Source organism: Petaurus breviceps, unplaced genomic scaffold (genome assembly GCF_028583685.1).
Source record: "Petaurus breviceps papuanus isolate PSGF00001 unplaced genomic scaffold, PetGlider_PUasm1.0 90654, whole genome shotgun sequence".
NCBI classification, from domain to species: Eukaryota; Metazoa; Chordata; class Mammalia; order Diprotodontia; family Petauridae; genus Petaurus; species Petaurus breviceps.
In genome coordinates this window covers 6,858,055-6,881,856 of record NW_027187301.1, presented here as the reverse complement: position 1 = coordinate 6,881,856, position 23,802 = coordinate 6,858,055, and the positions used below count along the sequence as shown (strand labels likewise).

Genomic DNA, 23,802 nt, shown 5'->3' with positions numbered 1-23,802 from the left:
TAAAGACAAAACACCAAAACCTAGGTCCATTGTTAAGCACTGGGGATATAAACAAGGAAAAGGAACACACTTGTTCCCTCAAGGAACTTATACTCTAATAGGGGAAAATAACAAAGAGTGTTGGGTTGGGAGAGGTGGGAGTGAGATGCGGTTAGTGGTAAAAGTGGCTGGTGGCAAATGAAGAGCTTTTTTAAGACAGGGATTTTGTGTTCTCTATGAAGGGAGGCTATGGTTGGAGGAACAAAAGCAACTATGAGAACTGATAAGGCTTGAATACCAAAGCTGAAGCAAATCTCCATGATGAGTGGAGAAATTTGGTATAATATTTTTCTAGAAATCTGGCAATCAAGGGAAAGAAGAAGAAAATGTCACAGTTAAAGGGGCTAACAGTGTCAAGGGGAAAGTTTCTTAGTTTAATTTTTATTTGGGACAAGGGAGATATAGCACGTCTGCAGGCTGATGGGAAGGATCCAATAGAGAAGGAAAGATGAACGATGGCAAAAGTTCACAGAAAGGACAGGAAGAGATAAAAAGGATCAAGGATACAGATGGAGGACTTAGCTTTTTCAAGGAGGAGGGCTCCTTAATCCCAAAATGAGGAAGAAAGCATCCCTTTTAAACTTAAATGTGAGCATTCATTTTATCTACCCCAATGAAACTATATAAATCTAAACTCTAGTCCTGACCATGTTCTTGCAAGGTGCTTTGCTGCCCATGACCAGAAACCACACCCTAATGACTTAAACATTTCATCTCTGAGACCTGTCCCCTCTACCAACCCACTCCCACCCACAGGTCTCCCATTTTTTCAGGCAGCTCCAAACCATACTTGCCCTACTCCCCAACCATCCTATTAGCAGGGGCCTGGCCACTGAACTTGTATCACCTTTCTCCTTCAATCCCCTTGGTGGTTATGAAAGTACAGGTGAATTAACCAATGCTTCCATTATTCCTGAACTTTCTAATGAAAATACTCTTCCCCCAGGCACTGGGTATGTGGTGTGTGTGTATGTTAATAATTTTATAATTTTTTAAATCAATTCATTTATTGTGAAAAGAGCACACAGCTTTTCTTTTGCATTTGCCTACACTGCTTAGCACAAACTAATTAAGTTGATTTACCCACTATCAGGCCCAACAACAGCCCCCCTTCTTTGTTTCCTAGGTTAGGAATATAAAAAATTTTTTGAAACATCTAATCAAAATAATAATTCTTTACTAACTGACATGCATAATTCAATTCATTCACAACAGAGTTATTACAAACTGATGTTACTGGAAAACAGTTTTCTTATTGACAGCATCCCTCATCCTTAGTCTAGTATAAAGAAGGAGTAAGAAGTGACCTACCTCCTGCCCCAATGCCACATCTGTAGCAGTGAAAACTGTACCTGAAGCTCTGCAAGAATAAAAGAGACAACCAGTTTTGGAGTTTCTAAAACACTACAAACACAATTTTTCTCATCCTGTGATTTCACTGGTGTAGAGAACTACAGGAGAGGAAAATCCTCCTACTGATATAAATCTGTAATGAATTTTAAAAAGGTTTACCTGGGCCCTAAAAAGGCTAAGTGGCAGGGCGGCTAGGTAGCGCAGTGAATAGAGCACCAGCCCTATAGTCAGGAGGACCTGAGTTCAAATCCTACCTCAGACACTTAACACCTCCTAGCAGTGTGACCTTGGGCAAGTCACTTAACCCCAATTGCCCTGCCCTTCCCCTTCAAAAAAAAAAAAAAAAGAAAAAGGTTAAGTGGCTTGCCCATTGTCACAAAGTTAGGCAGGATTTGAAACCAATATTCCTGTTTTCAAAGCTGACCTTGTGTTTACTACAATCTCTCACGTGCCTTTCATAATTATAAAAGGCTTAAAATAGTCAACAAAGGTACCTAACACTACTGGAAAACAAATGAAATGATTGGAGGGATTTTTTAAAAGCTGTAACAAGTTTTCCCATAAAGGCATAAGGCTTTTTTGTCCCTGAAACATTTTTTCAGACAGAAAAAGCAATGGATAGATTACCTTTCCAACATAATTACTCCTTAAAATTCCAAATCTTCACTGATTTATAAGCAAAACAAAACAGTATGATTTGCTTTAAAAAACAGGGTAAAAGTGGCTTGCTAAAATTTATAATAACTATCACTACCTAGACAAGGGCAGGAAGAGTGTCATGCCATAGTGAGCATTCAATATATATCTAATAAATGAATGGATAGATGAATATAAAAATAATATCAACAAGAAAAGCTAAAAACTAAAACTACTTTTCCAAGCTAGTAGCATTCTGAAAATTCATTAAAAAACAGAATCAAAGTAATTCTATTCACAGTAAGATAATGAAGGTAAATTTCTATCATATCTAATTTTTAGTATTTACCTAATAAAGGTTCCTAAAACTTATCTTCTTACTCAAAATAAAAATTAAAAGAAATCCAACCTCCAAGTTCTTTTAAACTTCTGTTGCATAAAAAATGATATTTATTGCCCAGATTCCATTCCTCAGGCCAGTTGAAGTCCCAAGCCAATCTGCCCCACTCCCAGGATTTTTCACAATCATTACATTGTGCTTATACATACTGGCTATTTTTAATTATGTCTTGATAATTAACATTATATTTTCACATACACTCGTACACACATGGCTGCAAACCTGCCTACATGTTGCCCAGTAAAATTCTCTGAGCACAGATAAAACATAATTTACCACTTCTTTTCCATTGTCTTACATTTCTATTGATGTCTAGGTGGCTTAATTTCTTTTTTCCACCTACACTCACTAACACCACTCAACCACCCACCCACACCCAAAGGAAAAAAAGGAAAACCGTATTTGGGTAAAATTAAGGATGCAAAATTGCACACAAAACTAGCACAGAAACCCAACACCATTTTAAATGTGCTTCATCTAGTTACTATTACTTACACTAATTCATAAGGATGTTATTTTTAGTAAAAGCATGATGAAAAACAACAAGCAAGCTAAATTATGGAATACATCTTGATGAATACTTACCCCTGCCCAATTTTTTCATATCTGGTATATTTTTTCTTGGGATCACCTATGCTGACGATAGTTCCTATTGAAAAAAAAGGGGAAGCCCATTAGAATATTAAAAATTAAAGTTTTGGTGGTACTATTTCTTTGCAAACAACATTTCAGATTTTTTTTAAAAAAATAATAATCTCAAATATGGTACAAGGCTTACAAAAGTCAGAGAAAACTGATAAAGCAGCAATAAAATGTATTATTATGTATGTCTTTAAAAAGAAACTGCTTAATATTAACAGACTAAAGAAGGAAGTAATAAAAATGTCTACACGGTTATTTTAATTTCATCATGTGGCATATATTGGCAATTACTATGTAGATTATAGAAACAAATAAGAAAAGTCTTTTAAGCAGCAAATTTGTTTAGAAAGGATTCAATTATGTAGGCACCTGCTTTGTCAAAGTAAAGACAGAGGGGTGATGAGCAGGAGGCACAGAATGGCACATACATTTTCAGACATGGCTAATGTACACAATTTGATTTGCCTGACCATATTAATTTGTTCCAAAGAAAGCTTTATGTTTGGGGTGAAGAAATGTGGAGGGATAGTAATAGTAAAGCCATCAAAGCAGGAAAAAAAAGTGACCAGAAAGAAACACAGACAAGGAAGAGGTGTTGGCACTACTATTAAATTTAATGTATGCTTTTAAAAAAAGTTGTATTTAATACAGATGTATGATTCCATAAAGAATCCTCTTTTCTGTTCCTCAGAAATATTTGTGTTGATGGTTTTTTAACCTCTAAAGTAAATTAAAAATAAAGTCAACAAGAACTAAATGAATGGCTTCAAAATTATGAAACATAAGAAACTGTAATATCCTGAACTAGAATCTTTATGAACAGATCAACCAAACTGCAAATTCAATAAAATAACAATTACTCAAGTTAAAAATCAGGGTTATATTAAAAGTTAATTCCAGACAATACTCAACTTCAATTTGGCCAACCGGGACCAGAGGTAGAAGCAATGGAGTAAGACACAAAGGGAGACAATAAGAGGGACATAATAAAATGGCAGAGGAACATCCTATAATCCCTACATTACATGTATATTTTTAAAAAACAGCACTAACACTCCTACAAAAGAGAAAAGGTAATAGGCATAGCATGAAGCATCCGTCCCTGCCACCCTCTAAAAGAAAGGAGCACTGGGGGGCTAGGGTGGCACAGAGAGTAGAGCACCGACCCCGGAGTCAGGAGGACCTGGGTTAGGATCTGGTCTCAGAACTTCACACACACACACACACACACACACACACGCACGCACATACACACACGCACGCACGCCATGTGACCTTGGGCAAGTCACTTAACCCCAACTGCCCTCCTCTCCCCCCTCCAAAAAAACACAAACTAAAACAAAAGAAAGGGGCAGCGGTGTGGCCTCATGCTTGAAAAGTCAGAAATCAGTAGGTAAAAGCCAGCAGAGAAGATAGATGTTTGAAATAAATCACATCCGGGAGGCTAGGTGGTGCAGCGAATAGAGCACCGGCCCTGAAGGAGGACCTGAGCTCAAATCTGACCTCAGACACTTAACACTTACTAGCAGTGTAACCTTGGGCAAGTCACTTAATCCCAATTGTCCTGCTCTCCCCCCTCCAAGAAAGCAAAAAAAAAAAAACAAAACACATATCCAAAATTATTTTCTTTCTCTCTCTAAAACAGCGCTTTTCAAAGTCATTGGCAGTTCTGCCAAAATTTCCTAGAAATCCCAGAAATTCTCCACTTGGCACTTCATATATTACATATTTGCCCTAAACTCTATTCCTGGTATGTAAGATTTGGAAAAAGGTAGAAAAATGAAGTCTAAGAGAAAATAACCTTTTTCCTTAAAAACCAAATGAATGTACCTTCCATATATAAGTTGCTGTTGTTGAGCCTTTTTGGTTGTATCCAACTCTTTGTGACCCTATTTGGGATTTTCTTGGCAAAGATACTAGACTGGTTTGTCATTTCCTTCTCCAGTTCATTTAATACATAAGGAAACTGAGGCAAACAGGGTTAAGGGACTTTCCCAAGGGCATACTGCTACCAAGTGTCTGAGGCCAAATCTGAACTCAGGTCTTCCTGACTCCAGGATCTCTACTATAATAATTCACATGTCAATCAAACCCAAACCCTTGTATATCCATTCTAACTATATTATGCCTTTGTTATGAGGCCCCAATCAGCACTTATTAATAATCATCTATGGTATGCCAAGCACTGGGAGATGCAAAGACAAAAATGAAACAATACCTTCTCTCCACAGAGAAAACCTTGGTTGAACCTACTACTCTAAACATTACTGCCTCTGAGAGAAGTCACTGTTAGTCAATAAAGACTGCCTTCCAAACAGGGGACTGGTACACTGACCAGACAAAGCAAAGTTGAGAGTATTATCCAAATACAGACACACTTACTAGCTGTGTGACCTTGGGCAAGAAACTTAACCCCAATTGCCTGCCTTCCCCCCCACCCCCCAAAAATAAATTAAGAGTATTATCCTGACTTTACTGGATGTAGTTGGAGCTTCTATTACTCTGGAAAAAAGCAAGCACTTATTAAGCACCCATCAAGTACTGAGCACTATGCTAAGCACTTTATAAACATTATTCCATTTGGATCCTCATGACCCTGGGACATAGGTAGTACTTTTATTACACCTCATTTTACTTCTGAGGAAATGGATTCATACAGAGGTTAAGTGACTTGCCCAGAGTCACATAGTCTGAGACTTGTGTCTTCCTGGCTTCAAATCCAGTGTTCTATCCACTGAGCTTCCAGCTATTACAAGACTATAAATTAATCTATCCTTAAGATACAGTTTATGAGTAATCTAAATTCAGTTTCAGTAGAATATAACACAAAAAACTATAATAAAAAACTGCAACATTTTTAGAAAATTTTAATATTATTAAACTTACTTAGTTTCTCCATAATTTCTTCATCTGTCATCTTCGTCTTCTTTTTCTGTTTGTCTGACGATTTGGCAGCACTATCAACATTAGAATCGCCAGCTGGTGCAGGAATAGGGTCAATTACAGACCGTGTATAAATCTATGGGGAGACAAAATTTACTACTCAGGCTCAACGTTTTCAGGCCTTAATTGCTGGGCATGATTCAAGTCTGATTTTAACCAATACTAAAATCATTTATAGTCACCTTACAGATTGAAAGGTTAATATTTTCAGCATTTAGGGGTGGCCAGGTGGCTCAGCGAGTAAGAGCACTGGCCCCAGTGTTGGGATGACCTGGGGATCGAATCCAGGCTCTGATACTTAGCACCACATCCAGAAATAACTGGTCGTATAACCTTGAGCAAGTTACTTAACCCCAACTGTTTTTTAAAAAAAAATATTTTTTTTCAACATTCATTTGTCTCTACAAATCACTTAACAGGAAATACTGAAGGTCTGAAATTATTTGTTGCACAATGTAGTATATTTAATAATCCATTTAAGAGTATAGTAGATTCATGTATGCAATGTCAACTTCTCATTTTAGAACTAAACTTATACTGTATCTAAAAGAAAGGATAAAAAAACAAGCCTAGAGATCTTATTTTTGAGAAAGATATCACAAATAAGAATTACAATCTTCACAAAATGCTATTCTTTTCTACAAAAAACAAGCTTCTATTTAAAAAAAAAAATGAAATTTGTATCACATTCATTTCAAACAGTCATCACCAGGGATTTAACCAATTAGCTTAGGGTTTAACCAATTGGGAAATAAAACCCAACCCTCTTGCTGCCACCACTTAACTAAGATTCCCAATTAAACTACATACAGTCCTGAGCAACAAAACCCCCTTCTTCATTCTATTCTTGGACTTTCTAGTGTTTACTTCTCCATACCTGCACAAGAAGCTCACTGTCACCAAGGATCTAATATTCTGCTAGGGAACCCAGGGCTCTGGGAAAAATAAAAGTAGGATCTTCCAAAAAAAAAGGCTGAAGAACCTAGTAATTGCTTTTAACCTAGATATTACAGTCAATTTTAAAGAGATATAAGACATGGTCTCTAACCTCAGGGCTTTTATTTCCCTAAACAGTTTCACACATAAGAAACAAAGAACAGTTTTTAAAAAACAAAAAACTAAGCTAAATTGTATGCCTAATATAGACTATAAAGAAAAGAAGTTCAAGAGAAGGAAATAGGATGGTTCAATCTGTTAAAGAAACTTCAATTAAGAGATACAACTTGAACTAGAACGTGTAGAACTTCCAAGAAATGGTTATGAGGAAATACTGGCAGAACATCCAAGAGAAAATATCTATGAAGTATATGGAGATGCAAAAGTGAAGTCTGGATAAAAAGTGATGACTAGAGATTAAATATTTGGGAATTATCCAAAAAGAAGGTGCTTGGTGAAGCACTAACATGGTTGAATCCTCCAAAGCAGAAATTATGCATGGGTCTAAAAGGGCCTACTCACTTCTTAATAAAAGTCATTTTTCTACAGATAGGTTTTTTTTTTTGCTTTTTGGAGGGCAATTGGGGTTAAGTGACTTGTCCAAGGTCACATGGCTAGTTTGTGTGTTAAGTGTCTGAGGCCGCATTTGAACTCAGGTCCTCCTGACTCCAAGGCCGGTGCTCTATTCACTGCACCACCTAGCCGCCCCCGTACAGATAGTTTTTAAATAGGTTATTTTCTAGATAGATCTCACTGTACAAAATTATTTTGTTAAAGCCTAATGGTTTTTAGATTGAAGACCAGCTATTGGAAGGTTTCTACAGCCAAAATAACAGTAATTTCTCATATAAACCTACACAAACCATAAACTAACAGAACAGCATCAGCTCATAAAAAACACACTCACCGATTTTGTATGATCTGGTCTAGGAGCAATGACAGGTGGCGCAGTCTCCTCTTCATCATCATCTTCTTCTGTCACTGCTGCTGAAGTTTCTGAGCCTTTTGCATTCAGCTGGGTTTATCAAGTGGGAGAAATAGAACACATAACATGAAAGAAATGAAGCCTGAGAAAATGGCTTCTGTAAAGTAGCAATTTTCATATAATAAAAACATCAGTAAGAGCCATAAAACCATTTAGAATCACAAAATTGTACAGTGAGTTTAGTGTAATTCCATAATTTTACAGATGAGGAAAAAGACCCGAAAGATTAAATGACTTATTTCAGATTATACATATAGCTGATAAAAGAGGGATTGAGTACAGGTATTCTGTCTTTGCTAGGTGCCTTCCACTACAAACTCCCCACCCCTCTCTCCAATAGATCTGGACCTGCTAATTTAATTTTAGAGCCCATAATTTGGAATTCTTAATTGTAATTGAGCTGATGTACAATCTATGGGAGGATCTGCTAAACAAATAGAAGAATATTAAGAAAGCACAGTCACTTGAGAGAACAAACTTTTTAGCAAGCATCCATTTGTACAAAGACCATTAGTATAGAAAATGATCTCTATCTGCTATGGCCTAAAAGCAATAGCTTGAACCATCTGGGCAATTAATTCAGTAGAACTAGACACATTTTTTTTTCTTTTTGGAGTGGGGGAAGGCAGGGCAATTTGGAGTTAAGTGACTTGCCCAAGGTCACATGGCTAGTAAGTGTTAATTGTCTGTCGGATTTAAACTCAGGGCCTACTGACTCCAGGGCCAGCACTCTATTATTCACTGTGCCACCTAGCCACCCCAAACCAGACACATTTAAAAAAGTTATTAATAACCTTCCTCTGACTTACACTAAGTATAAAATAAGGAACATAAACTTTAGTTTTTCCCATACATGATTTCAGTAAAGAACATAGCCAGAATGACTTTTACTTAACATTTGTTAATCATTAATGCGGTGGCATATAGTAGATAAAAAGCTAAAGTGAGGAAAATCTGAGTTTAAGTCCTGCCTCTGACTCAAAATTGTATGTGATCCTGGTTTAAGTCTCTTTACCATTCTATACTCTTGATTTCTCATCTGTAAAATGAGGGAAAAATTAGATATGATAAGCTCTAAGATTTCTTCCAGCTCTTAATCTATGATTCTATGATACTAAATTCCACTGATTTTAAACGGCTTCTTGTACTTACCACGAAACCAAAATCAAATACGTTTTCTGCTAGATTGTGAGCTCCCTGAGGGAATGGGGGCCATCTTTTGCCTTTCTTCCTATTCCTAGTCTTAATAACAGGCACCTGATAAATGACTGCTGAGTTCTGAGCCACTTATTTAATTTACATGATCCCACAAAACTCATGTTCTACAGCTTATTTTTGAATGCAAAGCAGAAACTAACCCCTTTATTAAGAACCAAAAACATAACAGCAATTTAAATAACTGCAATAAAAATATCATCAGCTTACCGCTGGTGCTCCTGAGGGGAAGCCATCTTTCTCTAAATAGGAAAACAAAATAGTTATTAATATTTAAGACAAAAACTGAACTAATTGAGAAGAAAAATGAATTTAAGAAAATTTGAAGCTAAACAATAAAGTTCTTTGGGTTTTCTTTCTTCCTTAAGGAATTTGGGTTAATTTATTAATCTATGCAGATTACACAGGAAAACTTAATTTGTATAACACATCACTACAGGTTTACAAAAAAATTAGCACCAACCAAATACCTAGGAAAAGACATGATTTAAGGATTAAAAGAATAATACTTAAGAATCTTTTCTTTCATAAACTAACAGATGACAATTCCCCATAATACAATTATAGACATAAAAATATCTTTTTAAAAAATCAACAAATAGAGGTGGCTAGGTGGTGCAGTGAGTAGAGCGCTGGCCCTGGAGCCAGGAGGACCTGAGTTTGGATGTATCCTTAGACAATTAACACAAACACACACACACACACACACACACACACACACACACAAACTAGCTGTGTGACCTTGGGCAAGTAACTTAACCCCAACTGCCCTCCAAAAAGCAAATAAATAAATAATCAACAAATAAACTGTACTAGAACTGGAACATAGTTCTGGACCAAACTGTTGTCCACAGTCACCTGGTAATAATACTGATCCATAAATATTTAAGAATGTTTTAAATGTAGAGAATCTACCAGAAAAAATAAAAATTATATGGGAATACAATGAGGTATATTTTATCCCCTTCATTCTATCACTTAAACAATGAAGTTAAGCAATATACTTTGTATTTTCAGCTCAAGATGAGTTAATTTTTGAGGAAAAATAGAATTATATAGAAGACCTCAAATAGCTAAAAACTGGTTTTATATAAAATTGTATTGGGTCCCAGTACCTAATAGTAACTGTGACATAAGATACCTTATCCAGAAAAGACTGTGTACTGATGAAGTGACTGGAGTTACTTATGAAAGGCTAATTTCATACCCTTCATGATAAACTACAATAGAACTTTTACTGACCAGGAGTTATTTTTTTTTTAAGCAATTGGGGTTAAGTAACTTGCTCAAGGTTATACAGCCAGTTATTTCTGGGTGTGGTGCTGAGTGTCTGGGTCCAGATTCAATCCCCAGGTCAGCCGGTGATCTTACTCGCTGAGTCACCTGGCCGCCCCTAGACCAGGAGTTTTTAAATACCTCTGATTCATTTACATATTCTAGGAAAAATACAATGAAACATTCCATTTCCAAAACCACCAAACTGGCCAACTTTTACTAAAGATCAGACTAAGACTGAACCCTGAAGCTTGATATCTGGTTGTAGGGGTAGCCTGCCAAATAGTTAACATCTTAGAAATTCAATGGCAAGCCTGTTATCAAAATCTGTGTAAAAATCACTGCTGTGGGACCTGTAATTCTTTTTAGAAATTCCAGGAAGCCCAGAAGCTTATGGAGAATGTGCACACTGAAAGGAAAGCATTTCAAAATTGTTATCTGGCCCAAAGGTGACTTTTACTAAAAGATGAGTTCATCAGAAGTGACTGAGATGGAGGGATAAGCCAAGACCCCTTACTAGAGATAATTAAGGTCAAGAGAGCTCAGAATATTGGTGTGGGAAGAGACTCCATCCCTTCTCATTTGATCACTGCATAAACACTGAAATACCATTTAAGATGGAATCCCTGACAAAAGTAACTAAGTCTGGCCACTATGTGACCTCAGAGAGTCAGTTTTCCTTTCTTCTAAATGACTAAAATTGAAGTTGCTTCTATGAACAGAATTAATTAAAAGAAGGCCTCATCAATTTGAAGCTTTACTTTATACTCTGATGCTCTGGTTCCCATGCCTGGGGTCTTAGGTGTTTAATGAGCTTAAATTCCTTTAGATTCTACAATCTTAAATAATAAATTCTACTTGTAGAACTAAACATCTTTATGGATTCTGTCAATAAAGAACTGATGTGAATATCCCACAATAGAGCACAATCTTCCTGTCTTTCAACCTTACTAATTACTCCTTTCCATCCAGAAACTTGGAAGGTGGTTACCTCATTCTGTTTTGGTAAATTCTCTGGTGATGATATTTTTGAGAGTGAAATTGTAGGTGGTGCAGTGGATAGCACTGGCCCCATAGTTGGGAGGACCCGAGTTCAAATTCAACTTCAGACACTTGACACTTACTAGCTATGTGACAGTGCCCAAGCTACTTAACCCCAACTGTTTCCCTCCCCCCAAAAATATTATAACCCCCAATTTCCAGATTTCAGCCCAAAATTATACATGTTTTAAATGGAATTTCTTTTAAAAATGCTAGATTATAAATTTGAAATTATAAAATTGCAGACTCATAGGCCCCAGTATTCCAGGAGCCTAATTTAAGCATCTATCTTTTCAAAACAGTTTTCAATCTCATTAACATCAAAATCAAAAATGGTTGTATTGTATACTCTTCATGTATGCCTATTCTGATGCTCAATGACATAGCAATCTATATAAACTGGATAGCCTCCTCCTTCACAAGCACCTTTCTATCAAGTGGAATCCCTGGGTAAAGCCATAAACTTATGACCTCCTCCTGTCTTTTGAACACAGGGGTATTCAAACTCTGTACAGGCACAATCACCTTTCCTTTTATTCTATTTAAGCTGTTATCATAATCGTGATAATCATCAACAAAAATAACCAATCTTACCAAGGGGTGGGGGACTGGGACAAAGCCCAGGATCTCATCAGTATAGGGAGTGCCTAGTGAGAGAGTTACTCTCTCTCAGCAACTTAAGAGTCTCAAGAGTTACCTTGATAACTAAGGTTCAGTTACCTGCCCAAGGTCACACATCCAGGATATATCAGAGGCCAAACTTGAACTTGGCTCGCCCTGGCTCCAGGACCAACTGTCTATCTCTACTATACTATCATACAGAAAAATAGGAAAATCTTACTCAACACCCCCAGCATATAATAATGCAGAACAAAAAAATTAATAAGCTCAAATACAAAAAAGAGCTTTCTAATGAGACTAGCCAACAATCAACTGATTATATATTTGATTATTACTGGATAACTTTCATGACTGATTCCATACTGGTAAGAAGTCAACTTTTCAGACATATTTTTAAAAAATCTCTCTCTTGGGGTGGCTAGGTGGTGCACTGGCTCTGGAGTCTGGAGGACCTGAGTTCAAATCTAGCCTCAGACACTTAACACTTATTAGCTGTGTGACTTTGGGTAAGTCACTTAGCCCCAATTGCTCTGCCCTCCCCCCTCCAAAAAGCAAAAAAAAAATATCTCTCTCTTGTCTCTCTCTTTCCCCAAATGACATATAGCAAAGTAGAAAAGTCTATTGTGTGTGCCTATTACAACCTATTTGTTCCAATGAACCCCTTAAACTAATTTGAGGGAAGCCCAGAGAGAAAGATCTGAGTAAATGAAAGGAATCTTTCATATATGGATAAGGAGCATGTCTTATAATTATTTTTTCCTTTATTAGCTATGTACATTAGTATCTGAGTATTTGTATTCTTTCCCCTCATCTTAAATTTCACAACCTTGTAAGGAAACATCACTACCTTATTACAATGTAGTCTAGTGTCTTACCAGGAGGGGTAAAGCTCAAATATTTCTGCTTCACTGTATTGGAGTCATAAAACTTCAGAACATCCAGCACAGCCTGGGGGTTCTTCTTTTGCTCTAGTTTGGTGATATTGGAAGTCTGTAGCAACCGGGCCCATTGTTCTGGCATTCCCTAAAGAAAAGACATCAAGTGAAAAGCACTGCCTGCTGACATGGCAAATTGTCACACAGAAAATCAGTAGGATCCAATGTAAGTCAAACTTCTACATAAAGGCAAATGTAATCACCCCTCAACTCTAGATCTATCTCATTAGACTGGGGTGTCACAACTTACCTTCCTATGTTGCAACCTTGTCCATCTTCATTAAATATTTCTCTATCTATTTTGGACACTTAACAAATGACTTGATTTTTAGAATTGGGAGCACTTCCCAAAGAAGCAAAAACACCTTAATTATTAAGAAATTATGTCCTTGGAGAAAAAACTCAATTCTGCAAAGTAAAACTGAAGCACTAAGTTTCATGAGTACATAATGAAAAACAGTAGCCAATCATACTTACAGTGAATTCTCCAGTAACAGCATCAAAGCCAACATGGATGGTGTGTTCAAAATCAGAAGGAGGAGAAATTTCTGGCCGCTCCTTTTCTTTTTTCTTACTTCCTACATGGGAAAAAAAAAATCAACATATCTTTATTGAGCAAAGTTTTAAATTTGACAAAAATACCCATTCTGTTCACAGATTAAAATAATTTTTAAAGACTAGACAAAATTACTAGGGACAATTTTCATGAAAACAAAAAATGACCAACAGAAAATAGTCTGCAACCTTACCAACAAGATGAAACTGAAAGATGAGAGGAAACAAAGGCTGAACACAAAGAAAGGGAAAGAGTGACATGATTCATGAGGTAATGGGAATGAAAGAAAGTAGAGTCACAGAATACTAGAACTGAAAGAGATCTTCTAGGTCATTTAGCCCAACAATTTACCTGCTAGATGAATATCCTATACAGTAACAGCAAGTATTTACTGCATTCTGCTTGGACATCTCCAGTGACAGAGACTCTCAGTTACCAAACAGGGCAGTCCTTTCCATACTGGAATCCAGAAAGTAAGTTTTAAGTACATATTGATTACTGTGATAGAAGCTAAATGCTGGTCCTGCCTGAATATTAGGCAGTTTTGAAAACAGGCAATAGGGAGAAAATGCCTCATTCTTCTATGAACAGCCAAGCCTTAGGACTCAGTCCCTCCCCTTGCCTCTAAAGCATCTGCCCTGCCACAGTAGGCATACTTATGCCTACCCTCCCACTACCTCTTGTTCTGGGAATGAAAAGCCTCCATTTTCTGACTTCGAACCTAGTTTTCAAATCTCTCCAGTAATTTCTGACTTGAAATTATCCTCCCCAAAGTTACCAGTGATCTAATTGCCAGGTCTAATGTCTTTTTCTCAGTCTATCACCCTTGATGCACCTGAAATACTCAATATAGTTAATAACCCCTTCCTACTAGACAGCCTCTTCTTGAGTTTCTCTAACACTGCTCTCAGTTTTGCAACCTCTTCATTCCTTAGTCTCAGACTAGGTGATCATCACTGTACCAGCTTCAATATACAATGACTCCCCCCCAGACTCTATCCAAAGACCTCTTTCTTTTCATTCTCTAAACACAATTTCTAGATATACTTAGCATTCATACATTCAACTAAACTCTAGGCAGTTGACTCATAGATCTATATACCCAATACCAGCCTCTCTCTGAAATGCCAGGTCCACATTATCAACTATAAGACCCTTAGACATCTCCAACTCAACCCATACAAAATATAACTAATTTTCTTTCTCCCCCCCCAAATCCTCCATTCTTCCTTCCCACCTTCACAGAATCCCTAGTTTCCCTCAAAGCTTAGCTCAAGTGCCTTCTTTGACAAGAAAGCCCATCCTGATCCTTCCAGTTGTTAGAGCTCTACTCTCCTGAAATAACTTTACAACATATTTTGTATTTAATTGTTTATGTACAATTTGTACACACACACACACACACACACACCCCACACCTTAGATTGTAAACTTCTAGGGTTAAGGACTATTTTATTCTTTTCATTGTATTCTCAAGCCTTTGGACAGTGCCTGCCACATAGTAAGTGTTTAAATAAATGGTTGCTAAATAAATGAATTAAAGTTTTTATCTGTTATTTCTGATTCATAAAAATGGCCTTTTATCCTATTCCTGTTGTTGACTAAAGTATGCTAAATAGACTTGTAGTTAAAAATATATCCAAATTTTAAAGGCCACCCAGCAATTAAGCATAAGCATTTAAGCTCCTTGAGGGCAGGTACTGCTCCTAAGGTTTTGTCTTCCTATCCTAAGCACCAAAGCATAGTGCACTGCACATAAATTGGCACTTAAGGTTTGTGCCTGAATTTGAACTGATTACTACAATTAAAACTTAAATTTATATTATTTCAAGACGGTTTTTTTTTTTTTTTTGCTTTTTGGAGAGGGGAAGTGTAATAAGAATGCAAATTTGGAAAATCTTCCCTGCCCCTAGGTTAAAGTGCACCTGAAGCCTGGGGTGGGAGGCTTGTTTTTCAGTTGATACTTCTTGATTGGCCAGTGAATCAATAAGGTTGTTACATTCTCTGAGCCAGGAGAAGGCTATATAAGCCCTGATGTGTAGCTTTGTTTTGGGACTCACTTTGAGAAGTGTTCTGTGATTTGATCTGAATTCTGGGAAGCCGTTGTTGAGAGTCCCCCGGCTTTGAAAAACCCAGAATGTGGAAACCCAGATGTTGACTGGGTATGGATGTAATGGTTAGACAGTTTGGAAATCTGTCTACTTGATGTTTCTGTCTTGATAATTATGCCTGTATACTTTGAGGTTCAGGGTGCTGACCTTTTCTCCTGAACAAGGTAAACGATATATGTCTGACTGATTAAAGTAAGCTTGTTAACCCATTTTCAGTTGCTTTCCTTTAACAAAGCAGATCCAAGAACCTGTGGTAGCTGCAAACCCTGAGGACGCTTGGGGTGCTTGCTGCTACAGGAAGGCAGGGCAATTGGGGTTCAGTGACTTGCCCAAGGTCACATGGCTAGTAAGCATGTCAAGTGTCTGAGGCCACATTTGAACTCATGTCCTCCTGACTCCAGGGCTGGTGCTCTATTCACTGTACCACATAGCTGCCCCCTATTTTAAGACTTCAAAAAAGCTTTACAAAATATTTTCCTTACAAAAATCCTGAGAGGTAGACAGTGCAAGTATTCAATGGCACTAAGAGACATCTGACAGTTCCGGATCACAGTATTTCGGTTTGGAAAGGACATCTAGAGTCATCTAGTCCAAAAAGTACCTATACAGGAAGTTCTTAAAAATATCCCCCAACTGGTATTCAGTCTTTGCTTAAAAACTTCTAGTGAGTGGGAACCCACACACTATCTGCTAATGAAATCCACTCTACCTTTAGACTACTTTAATTGCTAATCAGTTTTTTTCTCCTATCAAACCTAAATCTTCCACCCTTAAACTTATATCCGAGGTTGATAGTTCTACTCTGAAGCTAAGCAAAACAAGTCTAATAAATAATCTAATCCATAAGAGCCCTTCAAATACTTAATGATGGGTATCACATCCCTTTCTAAGCCTTCTCTGCTCCTGGCAGAGTATTTCTTCCTTCAATTAGTCACCATACAGCATATTAACAAAAGGAACACATAAACTGCTTTATAACAAACGTTATCTCATATAGCTAATTAGTGGTATGATGCAGGACTAGAAACCTGTCTCCTGATTTCCATGTGATGCTCTTTTCATATCAAATTAAATGCCATACGTGATCTAATAGAGGCCACATTTGTATGCTAAAATATCTTCACAAGATATATGTAAAATATATACTTATACTGACCTATTAACATATACACTAAAAAAAATAGGAATTATATAGGTCACACTGAAGTTTTATACAAGCCAATTCAGGGAGAAAGGAAGTGGCTTAAATTTGGATCATTCTGACAACAGAATTAGGAATTCAAGAAGAAGAAACAGTTCAGTTTAAAATTACATTTATTGAGAATTCTGATATCTTTAAGGAGGAAAAAAAGATCAAATTTATAATTATCTGGAAAGCTGTCACAAGCAATTAGTAAGAAAAAAATATATCATATCACAATGATGAACTCTATCAATATCATTTTTTTCTCTCTGACAGTTATTGTTCTAAGTCAATATTTACCAAGAATGCAAATGTATTCAGTACTATTAGATACAGAAAAACCTCCAAAGATAACCTTTTTGGACCTTTACTTACTCTGAAAAGATTTCTTGGAATAAGAGGACATTAAAGGGATTTGGTTTTTTCAGAGCAGATATGGACTGAGGAAATTATTTAAGGTGGAAAGTGGAGAATTGAAAGGAAACTGGTATGTCACAGAAAAGGGAACAAGCACAGATTATCAGAAGTTCAGTAAAAAAGTAATGGAAGATTGTCCCCAATCAGTTTAAGGCAAAATAATTAGTAGGTATAGGTGATTTTAGGTCTAAAATGACACAAAAATGTAAGGAATAAATGGTGCAGGAAGCTAGTGTGCCAATGTGATGTTTCCAATCATTTCCAGGAGCACTGATCACAAGTTAACCTTTATATATAAGGACAATTTCAGAATGTTAACTGACAGTGGTGATCTTGAGCTTAGCCCCCTCATTCTGGACAAGCCTGAAGAAGTTTGCAGCCTCGTGGAAGTTCATCATTTATGTAGCTTAAAAGGATAGGGGTCCTAAAGTAAAGGAGACTTCCTGACCATAGGCTGGTTTTCAGGTTCCATTTCAGACTTCTGTACAAACTGATTCTATACAACTTTCTACAATTCTCTGAACTTTCCCTTCTGAAGAGCAAAAAGATCTGTCCTACTCTCCTTCTCCCCACCCGCTATCCCTGGCTGGTGCTATCTGCGTATTCCCCCGATGAAAAACTATCCCTCATAGGGTAGAAGTCAACTAGGAACACACAAGAGACTGATCAGATCATAAGAACCAGTCTTTGATACCAGCTGACCCACTGTGTCTGGGAGTACCATTCTAAGGTTTTCTTCCTTCTCCTTATAAATATGGAGTAAAACCAGGACATGGGATTAGGCCTTAATATCTTATCCCTATTCAGCTCAGCACCATCCTTAACCCCAGTCCCTATCCTAATTTTCAAGAGGCCTTTCACTAGCTCCTCAAGGCTCTGTTGTTAACCAAACTGTCTTTATCCTAAATATCTGCCCTTTATACTTCTTCCATTTCTGGCATTCAATGAAATCTATTCATCTCAAATATTCCTTATCCCTTCCCACTCAAGTCCTGGTCATTCCTTTCATTTGTGTTATATGGACCATATTCTTGGTTTTCCAGTGTCTTTTCCACAAAAATGTCTTTGAAATTTGCTCAATTTATATGACCCTGCCAATATTTAAGATGTGTGTCCAGACAGATGGAATGGTCACACAGGAAGAGCAAGGTGAACCACCAGAGTGCTTCCTTGGTACCCTCACAGCACAGATGAAACTGCAGATCTGAGTAATTGAGAGAGTCTAACTAGAACCTTGTTACTGCTATCTACTGACATTCAGGTCAATCTTTCCTCTCTCAATGACTTCAGTACCTGATTTATAGTTTTCACTTTAAAACTCCTTGGACTCCTAGCTTATCAACCACCTCAACTCCTAGGATCTATAACTAAAATCAAAAGCTAAGTGGCACAGTAGAAGAGTGATGGAACTGGATCAGGAAGACCTGAGTTCAAGTCCAGCCTCAGACACTAGCTGTGTGACCCTGGGTAAGTCACCTGACCTCTTTCTCAATTTCCTCATCTGTAAAATGGGAATAACAATAGCACCTACCTCTTAGAGTTGCTATGACAATAATATATTTATAAAGCCCACTACAAACCTTAAATTCCCATGTAAATGTTACCTATTATTATTATTACTGTTACATTCTACCTCACCCACCTACCACCTACTAAAACTGTTCCATCTCCAAAATCTCAATCTCTGAAATTTCCCTTTCTAATCGATTTCCTGACCTTTCAGAGCTCTAGCAGTATTCCACTCCTTCTAAATCTGCCCATCACCATCAGCACCACACCACTACCTCTGATCCTCCAATCTCTCCCTCTTGTCCTGGTCTATCATTCCTATTCTGACTGTAAGCTTTACTGTCTTCAAAGCATGCTCAACAAGATACAGTTTCCCCCCCTTACATCCTTTTAACTCCTTATTCTTCTACTGCTCATATACTCATAACTTTCAAACCTTGGTCATCCCCACCATAGATCTTCAATGATTCTTAATCTGAGGTGATGTAGTCAAAGGAAATCACAAAACCATACTTAAAGGGCTTAATACAAATTCATGCCATTTAATTTCTGCGGCAATATGGCAATCTTTATTCTTCTGATTGCCAATCACATCCTACAGTGACTGTTCCAAACCTTCCCTGCGCATTCAGAACATGACTGAAAACATCTGAGGTAAAAGAAATTGACCCATTCATCAAAATCTTTCTAAATATTTACCCTTATTCTCCCTATGCTTCAGCTCCAGAGAATAAAACAGCCCTTCTTACAATGCCCTTAACCCCATCATCACTTCACTTCTCCTTCAGTGACATTTCCCCACTAATAATTATTCCTCTTCTTCCCACATACTGGCTCCCTTCTTGTTGCCTACAGAGAATCATAGATTTAGAGCTGCAAAAGCTCTGAGAGCATCTAGTCCAACCTCCCATTTTACAGATGAGGAAACTGTGGACAAGAGAGTTTAAGTGACCTGCCCAGTGTCACATTACTAGATACTGTGACAGTATTTGAATTCACATCAGCGCATTTTCTAATCTATGTTCAGGTCTTTCCAACTCTTAAAAAACAACTTTCCCTTGCTCTTACTATCCATTCAAGCTATCATTCTATCTCTCTCCTATTTTGATTATTAAATCACTACAAAGAAGAGTTTAAACTCCTTGTCTCCATTTTCTTACAGGCCTTTAATACCACTTTATAGAAGCAACACTTCCAAAAGTTACCAATTATTTCTTACTTATTCAGTACAACCAATCTTTTCTCAGTTCTCATTCTTCACTTTCAGTAGGTCTTAACACCATTTATTATCTGTCTCATAATTCACACAATCAGTTTATATTATTTAATGGATACTTGTACCAAAGGATGAGGCTGGAAAGCATAAAAGCTTATAATTTAAAAGGATACAAAGAAGATCTGAAGATTGTTAAGAGGTGGGCCACACAGAGAAAAAAAAGAAAAACCTAATCCTAGATGTTTATTTATATGAATTAGCTCATTTTTAGCCTCGGAATCTACTTCCATTAGCCCTCATTTTTATGTTTGTTTGTTTAAAATGATTTATGCCTACTTAATGTAGTAGGTTAGCAAAAGGGTACTAGATGTCTTAAGGTTAGAAAAGAGCAAAATGGCAAGGGCTCTACATCATGCCTCAAAATGAACAATGTGCTGGAAACAGAAAAGTCATTGTTGGACAAACAGGATGTTTTAAATAGTACTGCACAGTTCTTAGAGCCAAGAACTATAAGAGTTATTTAAAAAAAGAGAGAGAATCTTAGGAAGAAAAGACACCTTGACTGCAACAGGGAGGAGAATCTGTTTGTCCCCTACAAAAGTAAATCTAGTTAGTCCACTGGGAAAAGAGTTTAAGAATCATTTTTCCATCTCATCATAAAAATGTGAGGCTACAGTGTTCAGCCAAGAGATGAGGTATGAGTCATGCAGTGGCAGCCGATATTTAAAGTACTTAAAAGTAGGCAACTCTAACATATTTTAGGGCCTTATATTTTATTAATTTTAGAGTTTTAAAGATATATAGTGAGATTATATTTGTGCCATAATCTTAAATCTAAAATGATTCCTCTCTTTAACTGGAAGGACTCTTTTCCCTGCCCAATAGCCTGAACAGATAGTGTTTTTGTTCCCCACCCAGAAAGAATTGAAGTACAATGCAACTAAGCTTGTTCTATATAAGAGAAGGCCCCTGTTTATTAGAAACAAGCACAGACGTATGTTATTATGACTTATCTTTGTGACATCAACAAAGAATTAAGGAAGGAGTTAAATGTTCCAACTACTTCACTTCTCCTTCAGTGACATTTCCCTACTAATAATTATTCCTCTTTCTTCTTCCCACATACTGGCTCCCTTCTTGTTGCCTAAAGAGAATCATAAGATTTCTCCTTCCCCACCTTCCTGTTTCAGACAAATTGATAAAATCCTTGGCCAGTCGAGATGTTTTGCTGTATTGAAATTATTAGAATGACCATACAGTCAAGAATCACATTCCCAATCTAAAGAAAATGGAACTGATAGGCTAGCTTCTTTTTAGTCAACTAGTATCTGAACTAGTAACTATTTTTACATTTTGTTTTGGTTGATATCTTTTATAGATATATGTTAATTAGGTATTTAGATAATTGATTTAAGAAGAAGCAACACGAGTCAATAAAGCACTATATTTATAGAACCCAGAACAGAAACAACTTTGTTGTACAAAAACATTGGTTAGAATGGTATTTAATATAATAGGATTTTATCTGCCTGCTGCTACTCAACAACAACAAAAACATATTCTAAATTAAAATTAGTCAAAGAAATAATTTTAGCTCAATCATAGTCAACATTCCACTGGGGGAAAAGAACAAAATTAAAAAAAGAATTCTGGTATATTCTTTACCTGTAGTGAAAGGTTCTTAATTTGGCTGAATATGAACACTGACTTACTTCATCAAAATGGTTACTGTAAAAAAGGCACAAAATAATTTTGTCTTCTAATTTCTTTTTAATAATTAATGCATATATGAAGCAAGCCTCTTGCCCTCTAATATGAAATGTTGCCTTTCATAAGTGACTTCATCAAGAACATGTAATATATAAAAAAATGTCCTTTTGAAAGTAAAAATGAGATAATTTAATAATAATAATAATTATTATTATTAGCTAATTAGCTAGCATTAAAATAGTACTTCAAGGTTTACAAAATGGTTTACAAAAATAGCTAGGTGGTGCTATGGATAGTGTTTGGAGCTAGAAGCAGAAAGACATGTTGAATTCCAATCTCAAATGCTTGTTAATGTGACTCAACCCTAAGCAGGTCACTTAATCTGACTCAGTTTCTTCAACTGTAAAAAGGAGTTAATAATAATACCTACTTCCCAGGGCTGCTATGAGGAAAACATATTATTTTTAAAGTGCTGAGCACACAGCCTGGTACGTCTATGGACTTAATAAGTTACGTCCTTCTTTCCTTTTTCACAACCTAGGAAGGGGGTTCTATTAGTCCCATTTTACAGTGGAGAAAATGGAGCAGAGAGAGGTTAAGTGACTTCCCCAGTGTCACACAGTTACAAAGTGTCAGGTCTTCCTGACTCTAGCCCCAGCACTCTTATCTAATGCATCACCTAGCTAGCTGCCTCGTTTACTTATTCATTCAACTTTCACTGAGAACCCAAATTACATACTACAGAACCGGAAAAACTGAGTATATCACCAAGTTTTCTAAGAAAAATGAAATCAAGTACACATTCTCCCAATATTTCAGCTAAGTTTCCCAGTCTCCATATAATAACACCTTAAGTTAACTTGTACCTAAGCAAGTCGAACTCTTAAATAGGTAAAATAATAAGGGTCTGCGGAGATAGAAGAACATTCAAAATCTGCTTGCTGACATCAAATGCCAAAAACTTTACAAGTCATGCTTCTGAAGTGTTTTAATAACTTCCAATACAGAACTCAACAAGGAATAGAAAACCAGAAGCTATCAAGTACCATTGGCTGATGAGGTGACATACAAATTTTTTGTATAGGAGATCCCTATATCACTGACAGCTGGACATTTAGGGAGACAATAATGAGGTTCTTGTTTCTCCAAAGTGCCTAGCAGGATGCTTCCCAAACATTACTAGTGACTAATACGTGTTGAATGAAAGGGAACACATAATTCCTCCATTCTCTGATCTGCCAAGCCCCTTGGTTTGATCCTTTCCTATGAGATACATTTTAAATTGTACTACCACTACATGAATGCAGCTCCCCTTCCCTAGATGACAAGTTTCTTGAGGACAGACTCCACATCTTGCTTGATTTTTGTATTTCCAATCCCTTAACAGAATTCACTATACATGGTCAGGGAATTAAAGTAGGGAAATAACTAAGGTTGAGTCAGGTGGGTCATCAACTAATCACCAAAGACAAGAAAGACATTAAAAGGAAATATGCAAGGCAAGTATAACCTAGGAAGGGAATCCAATAAAATACAGCAGCAATAGTTGGACGTCAAATACTTTTAAGTGATGAAAAGAAGACAGGAAATTCGAGATCAGTAGCCTGGAAAAGGCAAACTGGATCCAACTCCTTCTTGTGTCCTACTAATTGTGGGTGTCAAAGAAGATGGCTGAAATGTGTTTATTTCAGTTAAGGCAAAAAAATGAGAGAAAGAATTCATAAGTAAAGAACAGTTTACCCAAAGGTCTGATCCAAAAACTGGTCAATGAACTGTGCTCCTTCAGCTCTTAATGTTTCTATCATTAAATTCAGCATTTAATCTATATATGGTCTTTTACTGATAATCAAATATTTCATTAGGCATATCAGGCCCTAAAGAAACTATAAAGTGAAGAACATTTTATATTTAACAAGTGGTCTGCAAGCAGTAGGCATGCAATACATATTTACTGATTTTTACTTTTTATATATTTTATCTTTTTTTGTATACTTAACTATGCCAAGGGAAAATAAGGCCCTCAATAAATATTTGTTAAAGTTTCATTCTTTTTTCCTCCTCTTCATTCAAGACCAAATG

At 36.7% G+C, this 23,802-nt stretch overlaps 1 protein-coding gene across 1 annotated transcript in view; it reads right to left on the bottom strand.

Annotated features, from left to right (window-relative positions):
- Positions 1-23,802, bottom strand: part of PAK2 (p21 (RAC1) activated kinase 2) — a 111,885-nt gene that overhangs the window by 21,412 nt on the left and 66,671 nt on the right. Inside the window, exons 3-9 of the mRNA XM_069065035.1 lie at positions 13,499-13,599; positions 12,962-13,109; positions 9,360-9,391; positions 7,857-7,964; positions 5,957-6,089; positions 3,014-3,077; positions 1,351-1,399 (exon numbers count right to left, since the gene is read on the bottom strand). Of these exons, the coding sequence (XP_068921136.1) occupies positions 1,351-1,399; positions 3,014-3,077; positions 5,957-6,089; positions 7,857-7,964; positions 9,360-9,391; positions 12,962-13,109; positions 13,499-13,599 (635 nt within the window). The remainder of the gene's footprint in view (positions 1-1,350; positions 1,400-3,013; positions 3,078-5,956; positions 6,090-7,856; positions 7,965-9,359; positions 9,392-12,961; positions 13,110-13,498; positions 13,600-23,802) is intronic.